The sequence below is a fragment of the Oncorhynchus tshawytscha genome, unplaced genomic scaffold (assembly GCF_018296145.1).
Source record: "Oncorhynchus tshawytscha isolate Ot180627B unplaced genomic scaffold, Otsh_v2.0 Un_contig_11489_pilon_pilon, whole genome shotgun sequence".
Lineage (NCBI taxonomy): Eukaryota > Metazoa > Chordata > Actinopteri > Salmoniformes > Salmonidae > Oncorhynchus > Oncorhynchus tshawytscha.
In genome coordinates this window covers 15,053-37,571 of record NW_024608190.1, presented here as the reverse complement: position 1 = coordinate 37,571, position 22,519 = coordinate 15,053, and the positions used below count along the sequence as shown (strand labels likewise).

At 46.9% G+C, this 22,519-nt stretch overlaps 1 protein-coding gene across 2 annotated transcripts in view; it reads left to right on the top strand.

Annotated features, from left to right (window-relative positions):
• LOC112238287 (serine/threonine-protein kinase 31-like) overlaps positions 1–19,581 on the top strand; it is a 30,664-nt gene extending 11,083 nt beyond the window's left edge. For both annotated transcript variants that reach the window (XM_042312926.1, XM_042312925.1), the window contains 8 exons: positions 463–543; positions 782–907; positions 1,278–1,409; positions 1,908–1,994; positions 15,890–16,039; positions 18,422–18,553; positions 18,873–18,947; positions 19,123–19,581. In XM_042312926.1, coding sequence (XP_042168860.1) covers positions 463–543; positions 782–907; positions 1,278–1,409; positions 1,908–1,994; positions 15,890–16,039; positions 18,422–18,553; positions 18,873–18,947; positions 19,123–19,224 — 885 coding nt within the window. In that variant the 3' untranslated portion in view covers positions 19,225–19,581. The remainder of the gene's footprint in view (positions 1–462; positions 544–781; positions 908–1,277; positions 1,410–1,907; positions 1,995–15,889; positions 16,040–18,421; positions 18,554–18,872; positions 18,948–19,122) is intronic.
• Positions 19,582–22,519: the final 2,938 nt, after the last annotated feature.

The window sequence follows — 22,519 nt, the reverse complement described above, 5'->3', positions numbered from 1 at the left end:
TCATATGTTCTGTCATTCTAATTCTGTCATATGTTCTGTCATTCTAATTCTGTCATTTATATGTTCTGTCATTCTAATTCTGTCATTTATATGTTCTGTCATTCTAATTCTGTCATTTATATGTTCTGTCATTCTAATTCTGTCATTCTAGTTCTGTCATGTGTTCTGTCATTCTAATTCTGTCATTTATATGTTCTGTCATTCTAATTCTGTCATTTATATGTTCTGTCATTCTAATTCTGTCATGTGTTCTGTCATTCTAGTTCTGTCATGTGTTCTGTCATTCTAGTTCTGTCATTCTAGTTCTGTCATGTGTTCTGTCATTCTAATTCTGTCATGTGTTCTGTCATATGTTCTGTCATTGTAATTCTGTGTTCCAACTAAGTCCAGGAACACTTCCACAATGTGTAAGTTCCACTCATCACACCCCTCCCTAATAGCTGTGTCATGTTTGTGTTGTAGATGAAGCTCAGTGCTCTGGCTGAAGGCTGCTGTCCTGAGCTCCCCCTGCTCTACCCTGAGGCAGACATCCACAGCCACATGGTGAGACACAACCTGAGTCCTGACTGATCCAACTATACCTCTGTACAAGACCATATGGAAACCAGGACATGGTCACATTGTGCTGCAGTTCTGTCCCCTAGTGGAGATCTGTGAATGTGTCCAGTGTTATTTCACTGTGTTCCTAATTACCATGTTCTCATCATGTATGTATTATTAGCAGCACCTACGTATTTCACAGATGTGAGTATGATGACCACAGCCGTGTGTGTGTGTGCAGAGCTCTGGAGGTCTGGTGGTGAAGAGTCTGGACAGGGACATGTTTGACGCTGAGCCCATGAAGGAGCTGAGTGGACGCAGGCCTCTGGTCTGTACTGAGTTCCAGGGACAGAGGGTCATACTCAAGGTAACCCCTTTTTCACACAACTTTTTAGGGCTACGTCCCAAATAGCACCCTATTCTCTATATAGTGCACTACTTTTGACTAGGGGCCCATAGCGCTCTGGTTAAAAGTAGTGCACTATATATTGAATAGGGTGCCATATGAGAGTTAGTTCCACATTTACATAATGTTTTTAACCTGTAAGGCTGTCAGGCCCAAATGTGAGCAAACATTTTGAAGCAGAATGATTTTTGATTTTTGAACATGTTCAGGTATTACTGTAGCTGTTTAAAGATGTGTTGATCTCGTTTAGTGCCAACTGAAAGACCCTGGTCTTTTGACAGAGGTTTAGCTGTTATCCTTATTGGTGGTTTGTGTCTGGTTTCCCTGTCAGGGTTACACTGTGAATGAGGAGGCAGAGGCCAGAGTGTTGGAGAGAACCACCCAGTTTCACAGAACCAGGACTCAGCGGGAGAGTCAGACTGACACTGGAATACTCCCTCTTCTGGCACTGTTCTTTGGCAAGGTACTGCTCACTCAGCTTCCCTGTCTCGACCCAGTCACTAAGCTTCATATGTCTTCCTGTCTTACAAGCCACATGATCTGAGGAACTTGACTTAGACTTAAAGACAATTTATGCATGATCTGAAAATGCGGTCGGAGGCTTCGTATGGAGGGTGTGATGCAATTGCGGAGCCTCCTGAGGCGTGCAGAGGCCAAGTCAAGCTCTGTACCGCATCGCCGTGAGCCTCCCAAATTTTGTAACAATGCAGAGGGCTCTGTTTAGCTCTTGACATGATTGGTTGACAGTAGGTGGGGGCATTACGTCCTGTATAAACACACACTTCCTTCACAACAGCTCTGCTCCCTAACCGGGGAAGTATGAAAGCCCTGAAGTCTGTGGAGGCTACATCGTAGGGAATGTTGTACAACCACTTCAGATGTCTGATTGACCAGGCAGAACATGTTAGAGAGGTCGTGTTCTCCATTTGTCATGATGTCACTATGAACCCTTCTCTTTCAGTCAGACCCTCTTGCCTATGTGATGGTGCCATACTTCCCCAATGGAAGTCTCTGGAATGTTCAGACTGCCAAACCCCTAACTGCCTCAGTGAGTTCTCTCGACTACCTTCCTCATATTTCACGTTAAAAGTTACAAAACTCTCCCAAAATTCCCAGGTTTCCAGAAATCTCAGTTGGAGGAGTCCCTTTCTTCCAACAGAGTTTTCTGGAAAATCGGGCAGTTTTAAACCTTATTCACATGCCCTTGTTTTGTAGTAGTATAACACATTGACCTACTGTCCTGTCTCTCCCATCAGGGGACTGGTAGTGTGACACATTGACCTACTGTCCTGTCTCTCCCATCAGGAGACTGGTAGTATAACACATTGACCTACTGTCCTGTCTCTCCCATCAGGAGACTGGTAGTGTAACACATTGACCTACTGTCCTGTCTCTCCCATCAGACTGGTAGTATAACACATTGACCTACTGTCCTGTCTCTCCCATCAGGAGACTGGTAGTATAACACATTGACCTACTGTCCTGTCTCTCCCATCAGGAGACTGGTAGTGTAACACATTGACCTACTGTCCTGTCTCCCCCATCAGGAGACTGGTAGTGTAACACATTGACCTACTGTCCTGTCTCTCCCATCAGGAGACTGGTAGTATAACACATTGACCTACTGTCCTGTCTCCCCCATCAGGAGACTGGTAGTATAACACATTGACCTACTGTCCTGTCTCTCCCATCAGGAGACTGGTAGTATAACACATTGACCTACTGTCCTGTCTCTCCCATCAGGAGACTGGTAGTGTAACACATTGACCTACTGTCCTGTCTCTCCCATCAGGAGACTGGTAGTGTAACACATTGACCTACTGTCCCGTCTCTCCCATCAGGAGACTGGTAGTGTAACACATTGACCTACTGTCCCATCTCTTCCATCAGACTGGTAGTATAACACATTGACCTACTGTCCTGTCTCTCCCATCAGACTGGTAGTGTGACACATTGACCTACTGTCCTGTCTCTCCCATCAGACTGGTAGTGTAACACATTGACCTACTGTCCTGTCTCTCCCATCAGACTGGTAGTGTAACACATTGACCTACTGTCCTGTCTCTCCCATCAGACTGGTAGTATAACACATTGACCTACTGTCCTGTCTCTCCCATCAGGAGACTGGTAGTATAACACATTGACCTACTGTCCTGTCTCTCCCATCAGACTGGTAGTGTAACACATTGGACTACTGTCCTGTCTCTCCCATCAGGAGACTGGTAGTATAACACATTGACCTACTGTCCTGTCTCTCCCATCAGACTGGTAGTGTGACACATTGACCTACTGTCCTGTCTCTCCCATCAGACTGGTAGTGTAACACATTGACCTACTGTCCTGTCTCTCCCATCAGACTGGTAGTGTGACACATTGACCTACTGTCCTGTCTCTCCCATCAGACTGGTAGTGTAACACATTGACCTACTGTCCTGTCTCTTCCATCAGGGGACTGGTAGCATAACACATTGACCTACTGTCCTGTCTCTCCCATCAGGGGACTGGTAGTATAACACATTGACCTACTGTCCTGTCTCTCCCATCAGGAGACTGGTAGTGTGACACATTGACCTACTGTCCTGTCTCTCCCATCAGGAGACTGGTAGTGTAACACATTGACCTACTGTCCTGTCTCTCCCATCAGGAGACTGGTAGTGTAACACATTGACCTACTGTCCTGTCTCTCCCATCAGGAGACTGGTAGTGTAACACATTGACCTACTGTCCTGTCTCTCCCATCAGGAGACTGGTAGTGTAACACATTGACCTACTGTCCTGTCTCTCCCATCAGGAGACTGGTAGTGTAACACATTGACCTACTGTCCTGTCTCTCCCATCAGGAGACTGGTAGTATAACACATTGACCTACTGTCCTGTCTCTCCCATCAGACTGGTAGTGTAACACATTGACCTACTGTCCTGTCTCTCCCATCAGGGGACTGGTAGTGTAACACATTGACCTACTGTCCTGTCTCTCCCATCAGACTGGTAGTATAACACATTGACCTACTGTCCTGTCTCTCCCATCAGACTGGTAGTGTAACACATTGACCTACTGTCCTGTCTCTCCCATCAGACTGGTAGTGTAACACATTGACCTACTGTCCTGTCTCTCCCATCAGGAGACTGGTAGTATAACACATTGACCTACTGTCCTGTCTCTCCCATCAGGAGACTGGTAGTATAACACATTGACCTACTGTCCTGTCTCTCCCATCAGACTGGTAGTATAACACATTGACCTACTGTCCTGTCTCTCCCATCAGGAGACTGGTAGTGTAACACATTGACCTACTGTCCTGTCTCTCCCATCAGGAGACTGGTAGTGTAACACATTGACCTACTGTCCTGTCTCTCCCATCAGGAGACTGGTAGTGTGACCTACTGTCCTGTCTCTCCCATCAGGAGACTGGTAGTGTAACACATTGACCTACTGTCCTGTCTCTCCCATCAGGAGACTGGTAGTGTGACCTACTGTCCTGTCTCTCCCATCAGGAGACTGGTAGTGTAACACATTGACCTACTGTCCTGTCTCTCCCATAAGGAGACTGGTAGTATAACACATTGACCTACTGTCCTGTCTCTCCCATCAGGAGACTGGTAGTATAACACATTGACCTACTGTCCTGTCTCTCCCATCAGACTGGTAGTATAACACATTGACCTACTGTCCTGTCTCCCCATCAGGAGACTGGTAGTGTAACACATTGACCTACTGTCCTGTCTCTCCCATCAGGAGACTGGTAGTATAACACATTGACCTACTGTCCTGTCTCTCCCATCAGGAGACTGGTAGTATAACACATTGACCTACTGTCCTGTCTCTCCCATCAGGAGACTGGTAGTATAACACATTGACCTACTGTCCTGTCTCTCCCATCAGGAGACTGGTAGTATAACACATTGACCTACTGTCCTGTCTCTCCCATCAGACTGGTAGTATAACACATTGACCTACTGTCCTGTCTCTCCCATCAGACTGGTAGTATAACACATTGACCTACTGTCCTGTCTCTCCCATCAGGAGACTGGTAGTATAACACATTGACCTACTGTCCTGTCTCTCCCATCAGGAGACTGGTAGTATAACACATTGACCTACTGTCCTGTCTCTCCCATCAGACTGGTAGTATAACACATTGACCTACTGTCCTGTCTCTCCCATCAGGAGACTGGTAGTATAACACATTGACCTACTGTCCTGTCTCTCCCATCAGACTGGTAGTATAACACATTGACCTACTGTCCTGTCTCTCCCATCAGACTGGTAGTATAACACATTGACCTACTGTCCTGTCTCTCCCATCAGGAGACTGGTAGTGTGACACATTGACCTACTGTCCTGTCTCTCCCATCAGGGGACTGGTAGTGTGACACATTGACCTACTGTCCTGTCTCTCCCATCAGGAGACTGGTAGTGTGACACATTGACCTACTGTCCTGTCTCTCCCATCAGGGGACTGGTAGTATAACACATTGACCTACTGTCCTGTCTCTCCCATCAGGAGACTGGTAGTGTGACCTACTGTCCTGTCTCTCCCATCAGGAGACTGGTAGTGTGACCTACTGTCCTGTCTCTCCCATCAGGAGACTGGTAGTGTGACCTACTGTCCTGTCTCTCCCATCAGACTGGTAGTATAACACATTGACCTACTGTCCTGTCTCTCCCATCAGACTGGTAGTATAACACATTGACCTACTGTCCTGTCTCTCCCATCAGGAGACTGGTAGTGTAACACATTGACCTACTGTTCTGTCTCTCCCATCAGGAGACTGGTAGTATAACACATTGACCTACTGTCCTGTCTCTCCCATCAGGAGACTGGTAGTATAACACATTGACCTACTGTCCTGTCTCTCCCATCAGGAGACTGGTAGTATAACACATTGACCTACTGTCCTGTCTCTCCCATCAGGAGACTGGTAGTATAACACATTGACCTACTGTCCTGTCTCCCCATCAGGAGACTGGTAGTGTAACACATTGACCTACTGTCCTGTCTCTCCCATCAGGGGACTGGTAGTATAACACATTGACCTACTGTCCTGTCTCTCCCATCAGACTGGTAGTATAACACATTGACCTACTGTCCTGTCTCTCCCATCAGACTGGTAGTATAACACATTGACCTACTGTCCTGTCTCTCCCATCAGACTGGTAGTATAACACATTGACCTACTGTCCTGTCTCTCCCATCAGGAGACTGGTAGTGTGACACATTGACCTACTGTCCTGTCTCTCCCATCAGGGACTGGTAGTGTGACACATTGACCTACTGTCCTGTCTCCCCATCAGGAGACTGGTAGTGTAACACATTGACCTACTGTCCTGTCTCTCCCATCAGACTGGTAGTATAACACATTGACCTACTGTCCTGTCTCTCCCATCAGACTGGTAGTATAACACATTGACCTACTGTCCTGTCTCTCCCATCAGACTGGTAGTATAACACATTGACCTACTGTCCTGTCTCTCCCATCAGACTGGTAGTATAACACATTGACCTACTGTCCTGTCTCTCCCATCAGGAGACTGGTAGTGTGACACATTGACCTACTGTCCTGTCTCTCCCATCAGGGGACTGGTAGTGTGACACATTGACCTACTGTCCTGTCTCTCCCATCAGGAGACTGGTAGTGTGACACATTGACCTACTGTCCTGTCTCTCCCATCAGGGGACTGGTAGTATAACACATTGACCTACTGTCCTGTCTCTCCCATCAGGAGACTGGTAGTGTGACCTACTGTCCTGTCTCTCCCATCAGGAGACTGGTAGTGTGACCTACTGTCCTGTCTCTCCCATCAGGAGACTGGTAGTGTGACCTACTGTCCTGTCTCTCCCATCAGACTGGTAGTATAACACATTGACCTACTGTCCTGTCTCTCCCATCAGACTGGTAGTATAACACATTGACCTACTGTCCTGTCTCTCCCATCAGGAGACTGGTAGTGTAACACATTGACCTACTGTCCTGTCTCTCCCATCAGGAGACTGGTAGTATAACACATTGACCTACTGTCCTGTCTCTCCCATCAGGAGACTGGTAGTATAACACATTGACCTACTGTCCTGTCTCTCCCATCAGGAGACTGGTAGTATAACACATTGACCTACTGTCCTGTCTCTCCCATCAGGAGACTGGTAGTATAACACATTGACCTACTGTCCTGTCTCCCCATCAGGAGACTGGTAGTGTAACACATTGACCTACTGTCCTGTCTCTCCCATCAGGGGACTGGTAGTATAACACATTGACCTACTGTCCTGTCTCTCCCATCAGACTGGTAGTGTGACACATTGACCTACTGTCCTGTCTCTCCCATCAGACTGGTAGTGTGACACATTGACCTACTGTCCTGTCTCTCCCATCAGACTGGTAGTGTAACACATTGACCTACTGTCCTGTCTCTCCCATCAGACTGGTAGTGTAACACATTGACCTACTGTCCTGTCTCTCCCATCAGACTGGTAGTATAACACATTGACCTACTGTCCTGTCTCTCCCATCAGGAGACTGGTAGTATAACACATTGACCTACTGTCCTGTCTCTCCCATCAGGAGACTGGTAGTATAACACATTGACCTACTGTCCTGTCTCTCCCATCAGGAGACTGGTAGTATAACACATTGACCTACTGTCCTGTCTCTCCCATCAGGAGACTGGTAGTATAACACATTGACCTACTGTCCTGTCTCCCCATCAGGAGACTGGTAGTGTAACACATTGACCTACTGTCCTGTCTCTCCCATCAGGGGACTGGTAGTATAACACATTGACCTACTGTCCTGTCTCTCCCATCAGACTGGTAGTGTGACACATTGACCTACTGTCCTGTCTCTCCCATCAGACTGGTAGTGTAACACATTGACCTACTGTCCTGTCTCTCCCATCAGACTGGTAGTGTAACACATTGACCTACTGTCCTGTCTCTCCCATCAGACTGGTAGTATAACACATTGACCTACTGTCCTGTCTCTCCCATCAGAGACTGGTAGTATAACACATTGACCTACTGTCCTGTCTCTCCCATCAGACTGGTAGTGTAACACATTGACCTACTGTCCTGTCTCTCCCATCAGGAGACTGGTAGTATAACACATTGACCTACTGTCCTGTCTCTCCCATCAGACTGGTAGTATAACACATTGACCTACTGTCCTGTCTCTCCCATCAGACTGGTAGTATAACACATTGACCTACTGTCCTGTCTCTCCCATCAGGAGACTGGTAGTATAACACATTGACCTACTGTCCTGTCTCTCCCATCAGGAGACTGGTAGTATAACACATTGACCTACTGTCCTGTCTCTCCCATCAGACTGGTAGTATAACACATTGACCTACTGTCCTGTCTCTCCCATCAGGAGACTGGTAGTATAACACATTGACCTACTGTCCTGTCTCTCCCATCAGACTGGTAGTATAACACATTGACCTACTGTCCTGTCTCTCCCATCAGACTGGTAGTATAACACATTGACCTACTGTCCTGTCTCTCCCATCAGGAGACTGGTAGTGTGACACATTGACCTACTGTCCTGTCTCTCCCATCAGGGGACTGGTAGTGTGACACATTGACCTACTGTCCTGTCTCTCCCATCAGGAGACTGGTAGTGTGACACATTGACCTACTGTCCTGTCTCTCCCATCAGGGACTGGTAGTATAACACATTGACCTACTGTCCTGTCTCTCCCATCAGGAGACTGGTAGTGTGACCTACTGTCCTGTCTCTCCCATCAGGAGACTGGTAGTGTGACCTACTGTCCTGTCTCTCCCATCAGGAGACTGGTAGTGTGACCTACCTACTGTCCTGTCTCTCCCATCAGACTGGTAGTATAACACATTGACCTACTGTCCTGTCTCTCCCATCAGACTGGTAGTATAACACATTGACCTACTGTCCTGTCTCTCCCATCAGGAGACTGGTAGTGTAACACATTGACCTACTGTCCTGTCTCTCCCATCAGGAGACTGGTAGTATAACACATTGACCTACTGTCCTGTCTCTCCCATCAGGAGACTGGTAGTATAACACATTGACCTACTGTCCTGTCTCTCCCATCAGGAGACTGGTAGTATAACACATTGACCTACTGTCCTGTCTCTCCCATCAGGAGACTGGTAGTATAACACATTGACCTACTGTCCTGTCTCCCCATCAGGAGACTGGTAGTGTAACACATTGACCTACTGTCCTGTCTCTCCCATCAGGGACTGGTAGTATAACACATTGACCTACTGTCCTGTCTCTCCCATCAGACTGGTAGTATAACACATTGACCTACTGTCCTGTCTCTCCCATCAGACTGGTAGTATAACACATTGACCTACTGTCCTGTCTCTCCCATCAGACTGGTAGTATAACACATTGACCTACTGTCCTGTCTCTCCCATCAGGAGACTGGTAGTGTAACACATTGACCTACTGTCCTGTCTCTCCCATCAGGGACTGGTAGTGTAACACATTGACCTACTGTCCTGTCTCCCCATCAGGAGACTGGTAGTGTAACACATTGACCTACTGTCCTGTCTCTCCCATCAGACTGGTAGTATAACACATTGACCTACTGTCCTGTCTCTCCCATCAGACTGGTAGTATAACACATTGACCTACTGTCCTGTCTCTCCCATCAGACTGGTAGTATAACACATTGACCTACTGTCCTGTCTCTCCCATCAGACTGGTAGTATAACACATTGACCTACTGTCCTGTCTCTCCCATCAGGAGACTGGTAGTGTGACACATTGACCTACTGTCCTGTCTCTCCCATCAGGGACTGGTAGTGTGACACATTGACCTACTGTCCTGTCTCTCCCATCAGGAGACTGGTAGTGTAACACATTGACCTACTGTCCTGTCTCTCCCATCAGGGGACTGGTAGTATAACACATTGACCTACTGTCCTGTCTCTCCCATCAGGAGACTGGTAGTGTGACCTACTGTCCTGTCTCTCCCATCAGGAGACTGGTAGTGTGACCTACTGTCCTGTCTCTCCCATCAGGAGACTGGTAGTGTGACCTACTGTCCTGTCTCTCCCATCAGACTGGTAGTATAACACATTGACCTACTGTCCTGTCTCTCCCATCAGACTGGTAGTATAACACATTGACCTACTGTCCTGTCTCTCCCATCAGGAGACTGGTAGTGTAACACATTGACCTACTGTCCTGTCTCTCCCATCAGGAGACTGGTAGTATAACACATTGACCTACTGTCCTGTCTCTCCCATCAGGAGACTGGTAGTATAACACATTGACCTACTGTCCTGTCTCTCCCATCAGGAGACTGGTAGTATAACACATTGACCTACTGTCCTGTCTCTCCCATCAGGAGACTGGTAGTATAACACATTGACCTACTGTCCTGTCTCCCCATCAGGAGACTGGTAGTGTAACACATTGACCTACTGTCCTGTCTCTCCCATCAGGGACTGGTAGTATAACACATTGACCTACTGTCCTGTCTCTCCCATCAGACTGGTAGTGTGACACATTGACCTACTGTCCTGTCTCTCCCATCAGACTGGTAGTGTGACACATTGACCTACTGTCCTGTCTCTCCCATCAGACTGGTAGTGTAACACATTGACCTACTGTCCTGTCTCTCCCATCAGACTGGTAGTGTAACACATTGACCTACTGTCCTGTCTCTCCCATCAGACTGGTAGTATAACACATTGACCTACTATCCTGTCTCTCCCATCAGGAGACTGGTAGTATAACACATTGACCTACTGTCCTGTCTCTCCCATCAGGAGACTGGTAGTATAACACATTGACCTACTGTCCTGTCTCTCCCATCAGGAGACTGGTAGTATAACACATTGACCTACTGTCCTGTCTCTCCCATCAGGAGACTGGTAGTATAACACATTGACCTACTATCCTGTCTCTCCCATAAGGAGACTGGTAGTATAACACATTGACCTACTGTCCTGTCTCTCCCATCAGGGACTGGTAGTATAACACATTGACCTACTGTCCTGTCTCTCCCATCAGACTGGTAGTGTGACACATTGACCTACTGTCCTGTCTCTCCCATCAGACTGGTAGTGTAACACATTGACCTACTGTCCTGTCTCTCCCATCAGACTGGTAGTATAACACATTGACCTACTGTCCTGTCTCTCCCATCAGACTGGTAGTATAACACATTGACCTACTGTCCTGTCTCTCCCATCAGGAGACTGGTAGTATAACACATTGACCTACTGTCCTGTCTCTCCCATCAGACTGGTAGTGTAACACATTGACCTACTGTCCTGTCTCTCCCATCAGGAGACTGGTAGTATAACACATTGACCTACTGTCCTGTCTCTCCCATCAGGAGACTGGTAGTATAACACATTGACCTACTGTCCTGTCTCTCCCATCAGACTGGTAGTATAACACATTGACCTACTGTCCTGTCTCTCCCATCAGGAGACTGGTAGTATAACACATTGACCTACTGTCCTGTCTCTCCCATCAGACTGGTAGTATAACACATTGACCTACTGTCCTGTCTCTCCCATCAGGAGACTGGTAGTGTGACACATTGACCTACTGTCCTGTCTCTCCCATCAGGGACTGGTAGTGTGACACATTGACCTACTGTCCTGTCTCTCCCATCAGGAGACTGTAGTAGTGACACATTGACCTACTGTCCTGTCTCTCCCATCAGGGACTGGTAGTATAACACATTGACCTACTGTCCTGTCTCTCCCATCAGGAGACTGGTAGTGTGACCTACTGTCCTGTCTCTCCCATCAGGAGACTGGTAGTGTGACCTACTGTCCTGTCTCTCCCATCAGGAGACTGGTAGTGTGACCTACTGTCCTGTCTCTCCCATCAGACTGGTAGTATAACACATTGACCTACTGTCCTGTCTCTCCCATCAGACTGGTAGTATAACACATTGACCTACTGTCCTGTCTCTCCCATCAGGAGACTGGTAGTGTAACACATTGACCTACTGTCCTGTCTCTCCCATCAGGAGACTGGTAGTATAACACATTGACCTACTGTCCTGTCTCTCCCATCAGGAGACTGGTAGTATAACACATTGACCTACTGTCCTGTCTCTCCCATCAGGAGACTGGTAGTATAACACATTGACCTACTGTCCTGTCTCTCCCATCAGGAGACTGGTAGTATAACACATTGACCTACTGTCCTGTCTCCCCCATCAGGAGACTGGTAGTGTAACACATTGACCTACTGTCCTGTCTCTCCCATCAGGGGACTGGTAGTATAACACATTGACCTACTGTCCTGTCTCTCCCATCAGACTGGTAGTGTGACACATTGACCTACTGTCCTGTCTCTCCCATCAGACTGGTAGTGTGACACATTGACCTACTGTCCTGTCTCTCCCATCAGACTGGTAGTGTAACACATTGACCTACTGTCCTGTCTCTCCCATCAGACTGGTAGTGTAACACATTGACCTACTGTCCTGTCTCTCCCATCAGACTGGTAGTATAACACATTGACCTACTGTCCTGTCTCTCCCATCAGGAGACTGGTAGTATAACACATTGACCTACTGTCCTGTCTCTCCCATCAGGAGACTGGTAGTATAACACATTGACCTACTGTCCTGTCTCTCCCATCAGGAGACTGGTAGTATAACACATTGACCTACTGTCCTGTCTCTCCCATCAGGAGACTGGTAGTATAACACATTGACCTACTGTCCTGTCTCCCCATCAGGAGACTGGTAGTGTAACACATTGACCTACTGTCCTGTCTCTCCCATCAGGGGACTGGTAGTATAACACATTGACCTACTGTCCTGTCTCTCCCATCAGACTGGTAGTGTGACACATTGACCTACTGTCCTGTCTCTCCCATCAGACTGGTAGTGTAACACATTGACCTACTGTCCTGTCTCTCCCATCAGACTGGTAGTGTAACACATTGACCTACTGTCCTGTCTCTCCCATCAGACTGGTAGTATAACACATTGACCTACTGTCCTGTCTCTCCCATCAGGAGACTGGTAGTATAACACATTGACCTACTGTCCTGTCTCTCCCATCAGACTGGTAGTGTAACACATTGACCTACTGTCCTGTCTCTCCCATCAGGAGACTGGTAGTATAACACATTGACCTACTGTCCTGTCTCTCCCATCAGGAGACTGGTAGTATAACACATTGACCTACTGTCCTGTCTCTCCCATCAGACTGGTAGTGTAACACATTGGACTACTGTCCTGTCTCTCCCATCAGGAGACTGGTAGTATAACACATTGACCTACTGTCCTGTCTCTCCCATCAGACTGGTAGTGTGACACATTGACCTACTGTCCTGTCTCTCCCATCAGACTGGTAGTGTAACACATTGACCTACTGTCCTGTCTCTCCCATCAGACTGGTAGTGTGACACATTGACCTACTGTCCTGTCTCTCCCATCAGACTGGTAGTGTAACACATTGACCTACTGTCCTGTCTCTTCCATCAGGGGACTGGTAGCGTAACACATTGACCTACTGTCCTGTCTCTCCCATCAGGGGACTGGTAGTATAACACATTGACCTACTGTCCTGTCTCTCCCATCAGGAGACTGGTAGTGTGACACATTGACCTACTGTCCTGTCTCTCCCATCAGGAGACTGGTAGTGTAACACATTGACCTACTGTCCTGTCTCTCCCATCAGGAGACTGGTAGTGTAACACATTGACCTACTGTCCTGTCTCTCCCATCAGGAGACTGGTAGTGTAACACATTGACCTACTGTCCTGTCTCTCCCATCAGGAGACTGGTAGTGTAACACATTGACCTACTGTCCTGTCTCTCCCATCAGGAGACTGGTAGTGTAACACATTGACCTACTGTCCTGTCTCTCCCATCAGGAGACTGGTAGTATAACACATTGACCTACTGTCCTGTCTCTCCCATCAGGGGACTGGTAGTATAACACATTGACCTACTGTCCTGTCTCTCCCATCAGGAGACTGGTAGTATAACACATTGACCTACTGTCCTGTCTCTCCCATCAGACTGGTAGTATAACACATTGACCTACTGTCCTGTCTCTCCCATCAGACTGGTAGTATAACACATTGACCTACTGTCCTGTCTCTCCCATCAGGAGACTGGTAGTATAACACATTGACCTACTGTCCTGTCTCTCCCATCAGGAGACTGGTAGTATAACACATTGACCTACTGTCCTGTCTCTCCCATCAGACTGGTAGTATAACACATTGACCTACTGTCCTGTCTCTCCCATCAGAGACTGGTAGTGTAACACATTGACCTACTGTCCTGTCTCTCCCATCAGGGGACTGGTAGTGTGACACATTGACCTACTGTCCTGTCTCTCCCATCAGGAGACTGGTAGTGTGACACATTGACCTACTGTCCTGTCTCTCCCATCAGGGACTGGTAGTATAACACATTGACCTACTGTCCTGTCTCTCCCATCAGGAGACTGGTAGTGTGACCTACTGTCCTGTCTCTCCCATCAGGAGACTGGTAGTGTGACCTACTGTCCTGTCTCTCCCATCAGGAGACTGGTAGTGTGACCTACTGTCCTGTCTCTCCCATCAGGAGACTGGTAGTATAACACATTGACCTACTGTCCTGTCTCTCCCATCAGGAGACTGGTAGTATAACACATTGACCTACTGTCCTGTCTCTCCCATCAGGAGACTGGTAGTATAACACATTGACCTACTGTCCTGTCTCTCCCATCAGAGACTGGTAGTATAACACATTGACCTACTGTCCTGTCTCTCCCATCAGGAGACTGGTAGTATAACACATTGACCTACTGTCCTGTCTCTCCCATCAGACTGGTAGTATAACACATTGACCTACTGTCCTGTCTCTCCCATCAGGAGACTGGTAGTGTGACCTACTGTCCTGTCTCTCCCATCAGACTGGTAGTGTAACACATTGACCTACTGTCCTGTCTCTCCCATCAGGAGACTGGTAGTGTGACCTACTGTCCTGTCTCTCCCATCAGACTGGTAGTATAACACATTGACCTACTGTCCTGTCTCTCCCATCAGACTGGTAGTATAACACATTGACCTACTGTCCTGTCTCTCCCATCAGGAGACTGGTAGTGTGACACATTGACCTACTGTCCTGTCTCTCCCATCAGGGGACTGGTAGTGTGACACATTGACCTACTGTCCTGTCTCTCCCATCAGGAGACTGGTAGTGTGACACATTGACCTACTGTCCTGTCTCTCCCATCAGGGGACTGGTAGTATAACACATTGACCTACTGTCCTGTCTCTCCCATCAGGAGACTGGTAGTGTGACCTACTGTCCTGTCTCTCCCATCAGGAGACTGGTAGTGTGACCTACTGTCCTGTCTCTCCCATCAGGAGACTGGTAGTGTGACCTACTGTCCTGTCTCTCCCATCAGGAGACTGGTAGTATAACACATTGACCTACTGTCCTGTCTCTCCCATCAGGAGACTGGTAGTATAACACATTGACCTACTGTCCTGTCTCTCCCATCAGGAGACTGGTAGTATAACACATTGACCTACTATCCTGTCTCTCCCATCAGGAGACTGGTAGTATAACACATTGACCTACTGTCCTGTCTCTCCCATCAGGAGACTGGTAGTATAACACATTGACCTACTGTCCTGTCTCTCCCATAAGGAGACTGGTAGTATAACACATTGACCTACTGTCCTGTCTCTCCCATCAGACTGGTAGTATAACACATTGACCTACTGTCCTGTCTCTCCCATCAGGAGACTGGTAGTGTGACCTACTGTCCTGTCTCTCCCATCAGACTGGTAGTGTAACACATTGACCTACTGTCCTGTCTCTCCCATCAGACTGGTAGTATAACACATTGACCTACTGTCCTGTCTCTCCCATCAGGAGACTGGTAGTATAACACATTGACCTACTATCCTGTCTCTCCCATCAGACTGGTAGTATAACACATTGACCTACTGTCCTGTCTCTCCGATCAGGAGACTGTGAAGGTGATGAGAGGCGTGGCCAGGGGCCTCCAGGCCCTCCACGCTGCAGGCGTCACCCATGCCTCCCTCAACCCCAACAACGTCTTCGTCCTCCACCGACACCAAGGCATGGTGGGAGACTACGACTTCATAAAGACTCCTGTGAGTAGCCTTTCCTCAATCCTAACTTGGAGGCTAAAGAAACGCACGCCTGTTTAGGAGAGGTGCTGGCTAGCGGAGTAGAACACCTGTTTAGGAGAGGTGCTGGCTAGCGGAGTAGAACACCTGTTTAGGAGAGGTGCTGGCTAGCGGAGTAGAACACCTGTTTAGGAGAGGTGCTGGCTAGCGGAGGAGTAGAACACCTGTTTAGGAGAGGTGCTGGCTAGCGGAGGAGTAGAACACCTGTTTAGGCGAGGTGCTGGCTAGCGGAGGAGTAGAACACCTGTTTAGGAGAGGTGCTGGCTAGAGGAGTAGAACACCTGTTTAGGAGAGGTGCTGGCTAGCGGAGTAGAACACCTGTTTAGGAGAGGTGCTGGCTAGAGGAGTAGAACACCTGTTTAGGAGAGGTGCTGGCTAGAGGAGTAGAACACCTGTTTAGGAGAGGTGCTGGCTAGCGGAGTAGAACACCTGTTTAGGAGAGGTGCTGGCTAGCGGAGGAGTAGAACACCTGTTTAGGAGAGGTGCTGGCTAGCGGAGTAGAACACCTGTTTAGGCGAGGTGCTGGCTAGCGGAGGAGTAGAACACCTGTTTAGGAGAGGTGCTGGCTAGCAGAGTAGAACACCTGTTTAGGCGAGGTGCTGGCTAGCGGAGGAGTAGAACACCTGTTTAGGAGAGGTGCTGGCTAGCGGAGTAGAACACCTGTTTAGGCGAGGTGCTGGCTAGCGGAGGAGTAGAACACCTGTTTAGGAGAGGTGCTGGCTAGCGGAGGAGTAGAACACCTGTTTAGGAGAGGTGCTGGCTAGCGGAGGAGTAGAACACCTGTTTAGGAGAGGTGCTGGCTAGCGGAGGAGTAGAACACCTGTTTAGGAGAGGTGCTGGCTAGCGGAGGAGTAGAACACCTGTTTAGGAGAGGTGCTGGCTAGCGGAGGAGTAGAACACCTGTTTAGGAGAGGTGCTGGCTAGCGGAGGAGTAGAACACCTGTTTAGGAGAGGTGCTGGCTAGCGGAGGAGAAACACCTGTTTAGGAGAGGTGCTGGCTAGCGGAGTAGAACACCTGTTTAGGAGAGGTGCTGGCTAGCGGAGTAGAACACCTGTTTAGGAGAGGTGCTGGCTAGCGGAGTAGAACACCTGTTTAGGAGAGGTGCTGGCTAGCGGAGTAGAACACCTGTTTAGGAGAGGTGCTGACTAGAGGAGTAGAACACCTGTTTAGGAGAGGTGCTGGCTAGAGGAGTAGAACACCTGTTTAGGTGAGGTGCTGGCTAGCGGAGTAGAACACCTGTTTAGGAGAGGTGCTGGCTAGAGGAGTAGAACACCTGTTTAGGAGAGGTGCTGGCTAGAGGAGTAGAACACCTGTTTAGGAGAGGTGCTGGCTAGCGGAGTAGAACACCTGTTTAGGAGAGGTGCTGGCTAGCGGAGTAGAACACCTGTTTAGGAGAGGTGCTGGCTAGCGGAGTAGAACACCTGTTTAGGAGAGGTGCTGGCTAGAGGAGTAGAACACCTGTTTAGGAGAGGTGCTGGCTAGAGGAGTAGAACACCTGTTTAGGAGAGGTGCTGACTAGAGGAGTAGAACACCTGTTTAGGAGAGGTGCTGGCTAGAGGAGTAGAACACCTGTTTAGGTGAGGTGCTGGCTAGCGGAGTAGAACACCTGTTTAGGAGAGGTGCTGGCTAGAGGAGTAGAACACCTGTTTAGGTGAGGTGCTGGCTAGCGGAGTAGAACACCTGTTTAGGAGAGGTGCTGGCTAGAGGAGTAGAACACCTGTTTAGGAGAGGTGCTGGCTAGCGGAGTAGAACACCTGTTTAGGAGAGGTGCTGGCTAGCGGAGTAGAACACCTGTTTAGGAGAGGTGCTGGCTAGCGGAGTAGAACCCCTGTTTAGGAGAGGTGCTGGCTAGCGGAGTAGAACACCTGTTTAGGAGAGGTGCTGGCTAGCGGAGTAGAACACCTGTTTAGGAGAGGTGCTGGCTAGCGGAGTAGAACACCTGTTTAGGAGAGGTGCTGGCTATTACTTCAAAGTAAAGGAGAACTGCACACTAGGAACTCAGATGTAATAACCTAATAACCAACGTTTCAACAGACAAGCTGTCTTCATCAGGGTATAATGACAAACACTGTGGGGTGACTAGTTTCTATAGTGTCAAAGGACACACACAGGTGTCTGTAATCATGGCCGGGTGTGGCCTGATCATTGGTCTAAAAAATAACATACAGAAAACATGAATGGACAGCACAACCCTAATTTACCACATCTCTCTCATCAAACAAAAACAACTGTTTTCCCCTTCCATTTTAAATACATTATCTCATGTACCTTGGTTTCTTTTACACCTGTCTGAATGAGCGCCACGTATGGTTGTTTCATGGTTGTACGTACCATGTTGGTTCCAGGTACAGAGGGCAGTGGACAGTGGGATGGTGGCCGGCTCTATCAGCCTGGTGGCCCCGGAGCTCCGTCAGACACAAGGCACACCACCTACTCCAGCCTGTGACATGTACTCCTACGGCTGCCTGCTGTTCTGGGTAAAACACCTTCATGTTGCCCTCTCTGTAGATCAGCCCAGGTCTCTGTATAACACAAGATGGATGGCTCTATAGCTCGTGGTCAAGCAGCTTTGGGACAGAGTGGAATACAGCAGGAATTGATATGTATTCTAAGGGGTTTTAGGGAATCTCTGACATGTCATGCAGGAGAAATCATTAGCAGAAGTTAATGATAGCATTGAATATTCATCTGGAGAGACTCGAGGAGATGTGAACAATAGACTTGTTGAAAAGAAGCTCTCAGTAAGCAGTTGGGTCCATACCATGTATTTTTGGGCTTCAACAACTCTGTTTGCAGCTGCATGCCCCAGGGTTCAACGGGGATCTGGATAGTGGAAGCAGACTGGCCCTGGATATCAGCGGAGTGAAACTGGTCAGTAACCCTGATGGCCTTTTCATGTTTCAATTCATTTAGAATGCATTTTAGTTTTGCTCCCAAAGTGCAGGTCAGTTTTAATTAGGAGAATAATACATGTCATTTTTAACTCGTTTTCCATTGAAAGACAGTCACAAAGTGCTTAAAGGATGTTGTGTGTCCTCTTGTCCAGGAGGACAAACTCCAAGCCCTGCTGTCTAAGCTGCTGGTGTGTGTTGGAAGACTGACTGCTGCTGAGACCCTGGTTGATGACTACTTCCTGTCTGACCAGTAACCAGGCAACTGGTACATACTGGGATAGTTTGGTCGACAGTTTTACTTTAATATTAGTCTGTTTAGCTAACATTCCACTCCGTGACATGCCAAATATAGTTTACTATGTCAAGAAGTGGAATAATGGCTAAACAGACCAGTATCCAGACTACTTCAATACTACAATGTTTTGTTGATCTCCCAATATAAAAGCACAATATATTTGTCAGTCTGCTGATTTAAAAGCACAGTATCATGTTGTTTAACTGTATATTATTTTCCTTTTTAAATGTTCTGTTCAGTAACTAGGTGATGTTGGAGTACCCTGTCTTGCAGTTGTCACTTTCTAGAGTAAATAAAATACACATTCTGAGATGGACCTGATCTGTATGGACCTGATCTGTATGGACCTGGTCTGTATGGACCTGGTCTCATTTAGAACTCAAAGGGAACCACCACCAGCACAATGCTTTCGGTTCTAAGACGTTAGTTAGAGTTTTTGCTGCTGTGTACTCTTTAACACTAGTTCTGTGCTCTGTTGCTGACTGTCTCCTGACTTGCCTGATCGGGATGTTGTCAGCATCAATCTACTGTAAAATCTCTGAAAATCCCTTGGAAAACGCTCCCCCGAGAAAATTGTTATCATTACATGTTTTCTCACCCTTCACTGGTTGAAAACTATGGTCAGATTTTTGTGCCCCCCTACGTGCCCCTATTTTCCAGAACTGCGGGTTGATGGTTTTGCACTCTCTAAATGTCCTTTGATTTGGAGAGATTCATTAGAAGTGGAGCTTTTTTTGTTGTCTATTTTCCATCTGTCAAAACACAATGTTCATATTGTATTTTTGCCTCATTCTCATCATTTAATTTCATATCCTCATCATTTAATTTCATATCCTCATCATTTAATTTCATATCCTCATTTAATTTCATATCCTCATCATTTAATTTCATATCCTCATTTAATTTCATATTCTCATCATTTAATTTCATATCCTCATTTAATTTCATATCCTCATAATTTAATTTCATATCCTCATCATTTAATTTCATATCCTCATTTAATTTCATATCCTCATCATTTAATTTCATATCCTCATCATTTAATTTCATATCCTCATTTAATTTCATATCCTCATCATTTAATTTCATATCCTCATTTAATTTCATATTCTCATCATTTAATTTCATATCCTCATTTAATTTCATATCCTCATAATTTAATTTCATATCCTCATTTAATTTCATATCCTCATCATTTAATTTCATATCCAAACTGCTGGAGTAAAAATACTAAAGATGTTTTGCTTCAATGCCTCATTCCATATGGAGCCAGATGTGTATATGGGCTTGTCCTTATCTGGGGATGACTTCCTTAATCTTTGTTGTTCTGATGTGGAACATCAGGCTTCCATGAGAGAGAACTACTGCTGCCCATCTTCTGCCTGTCTGGGAATGGTTACTTCCTTGTTGTTCTGATGTGGAACATCAGGCTTCCATGAGAGAGGACTACTGCTGCCCATCTTCTGCCTGTCTGGGAGGGTTTTCCATGACAGTTAATGGCTCATCAATTTGGGGAGGATCTGTAAGAGTGGTGTCACTGGTTGGAGAATGACCTGTCTGCATTAGGGCTTGTGAGAGATTTATCCAGAGGTCTTCTTTTCCTTCAGGACTGGTGGTGGTCTATCCTTTTGAGGAGACTTGCCTTGAAATTGATAAATTATTCCTGAGAAATAATGGCTGTCCATTGGGAGTGGTTCTTTACAAAACCTTACCTAACTATAATTTGATTCCCTTTTGCCTAATGGGTGGCTGTTTGAATCTTATGTGGTAGAATTCGCTATTTTACATATGGTCAACTTTGAACTTGTCCCAAGTAATGGCTGTTAGTTTAGCAGATGCTCTTATCCAGAGCAATTAGGATTAAGTTCCTTGCTCAAGGGTACATCGACAGATTCTTCACCTAGTCTGCTGAGAGATTCGAAATCCAGTGATCTTTCGGGTTACTGGCCCAATGCTCTTAACCGCTAGGCTACCTGCTGCCCTGTTGGTGTATGTAGGAGTCTCAGGACGTTGTTGTGATTCAGTGTTTGGAAGAGGCACTATCCCCCTGAAAGATGCCCCGTTCTAATAAACTTCACTTTGTAATAGGAAGGGCTGATGGAGGAAGATGAACAGACAGTTCAGGTAAACACCACTTTTTACTGTTAGGACTTGTCTGTTTTAAAATACACTTCTCGTCCCCTTTAGTGTTTTAAACTAACAGAAATAAATTCTCATACACCAGAACCACTGGGACATATTTTTCATAAACACATTTGAATGCAAAATGAACAAATCAACCATCAGATTTGAAGATGAGCATCAGCAGTTTTCTTGTGGAAAACCCATTGAAGAGCTTGTCAGGCAAGCAGTTATCTCAAAGTGGGCACTCTTTTTAAATGAAACGTTAAAACTATAAATCCTCTTCAAGCCATTGTCCCTGCCTGGACTCTGGCAGTTGTACAGCAATCTCTCTTATGGACAGATCAATTTAGGTGACCAAGGGACTGGATGAAAAGCATGCTGTGATCGTATCTGTGATCACTGTGACCTCACTCACTCATGTCCTCCTGATGCTTTAGGTTACCACTCCGGTTAGTAATACTCTGCTATCCAGATTGGTGTCAGTGATAGTAAAATATCATACAGTCTGGGGTATAGCTGTAGACTGACTTGCCTCATCAAACTTAAGTGATTTTTTTTACTATGCAAATTCTCTAAATAATGTTATGGTATGAACTGATGGGATCACTGGAAGTAATGAACCTGCTTTGCTGCTTTCTCTAGCTGCTTGGCATGCATCCAAAATGGCACCGTATTCCTTACATAGTGCACTACAATCAAATCAAATGTATTTATATAGCCCTTTGTACATCAGCTGATATCTCAAAGTGCTGTACAGAAACCCAGCCTAAAACACCAAACAGCAAGCAATGCAGGTGTAGAAGCACGGTGGCTAGGAAAAACTCCCTAGAAAGGCCAAAACCTAGGAAGAAACCTAGAGAGGAACCAGGCTATGAGGGGTGGCCAGTCCTCTTCTGGCTGTGCCGGGTGGAGATTATAACAGAACATGGCCACGGTGTTCAAATGTTCATAAATGACCAGCATGGTCAAATAATAATAATCACAGTAGTTGTCGAGGGTGCAGCAAGTCAGCACCTCAGGAGTAAATGTCAGTTGGCTTTTCATAGCCGATCATTAAGAGTATCTCTACCACTCCTGCTGTCTCTAGAGAGTTGAAAACAGCAGTTCTGGGACCGGTAGCACGTCCGGTG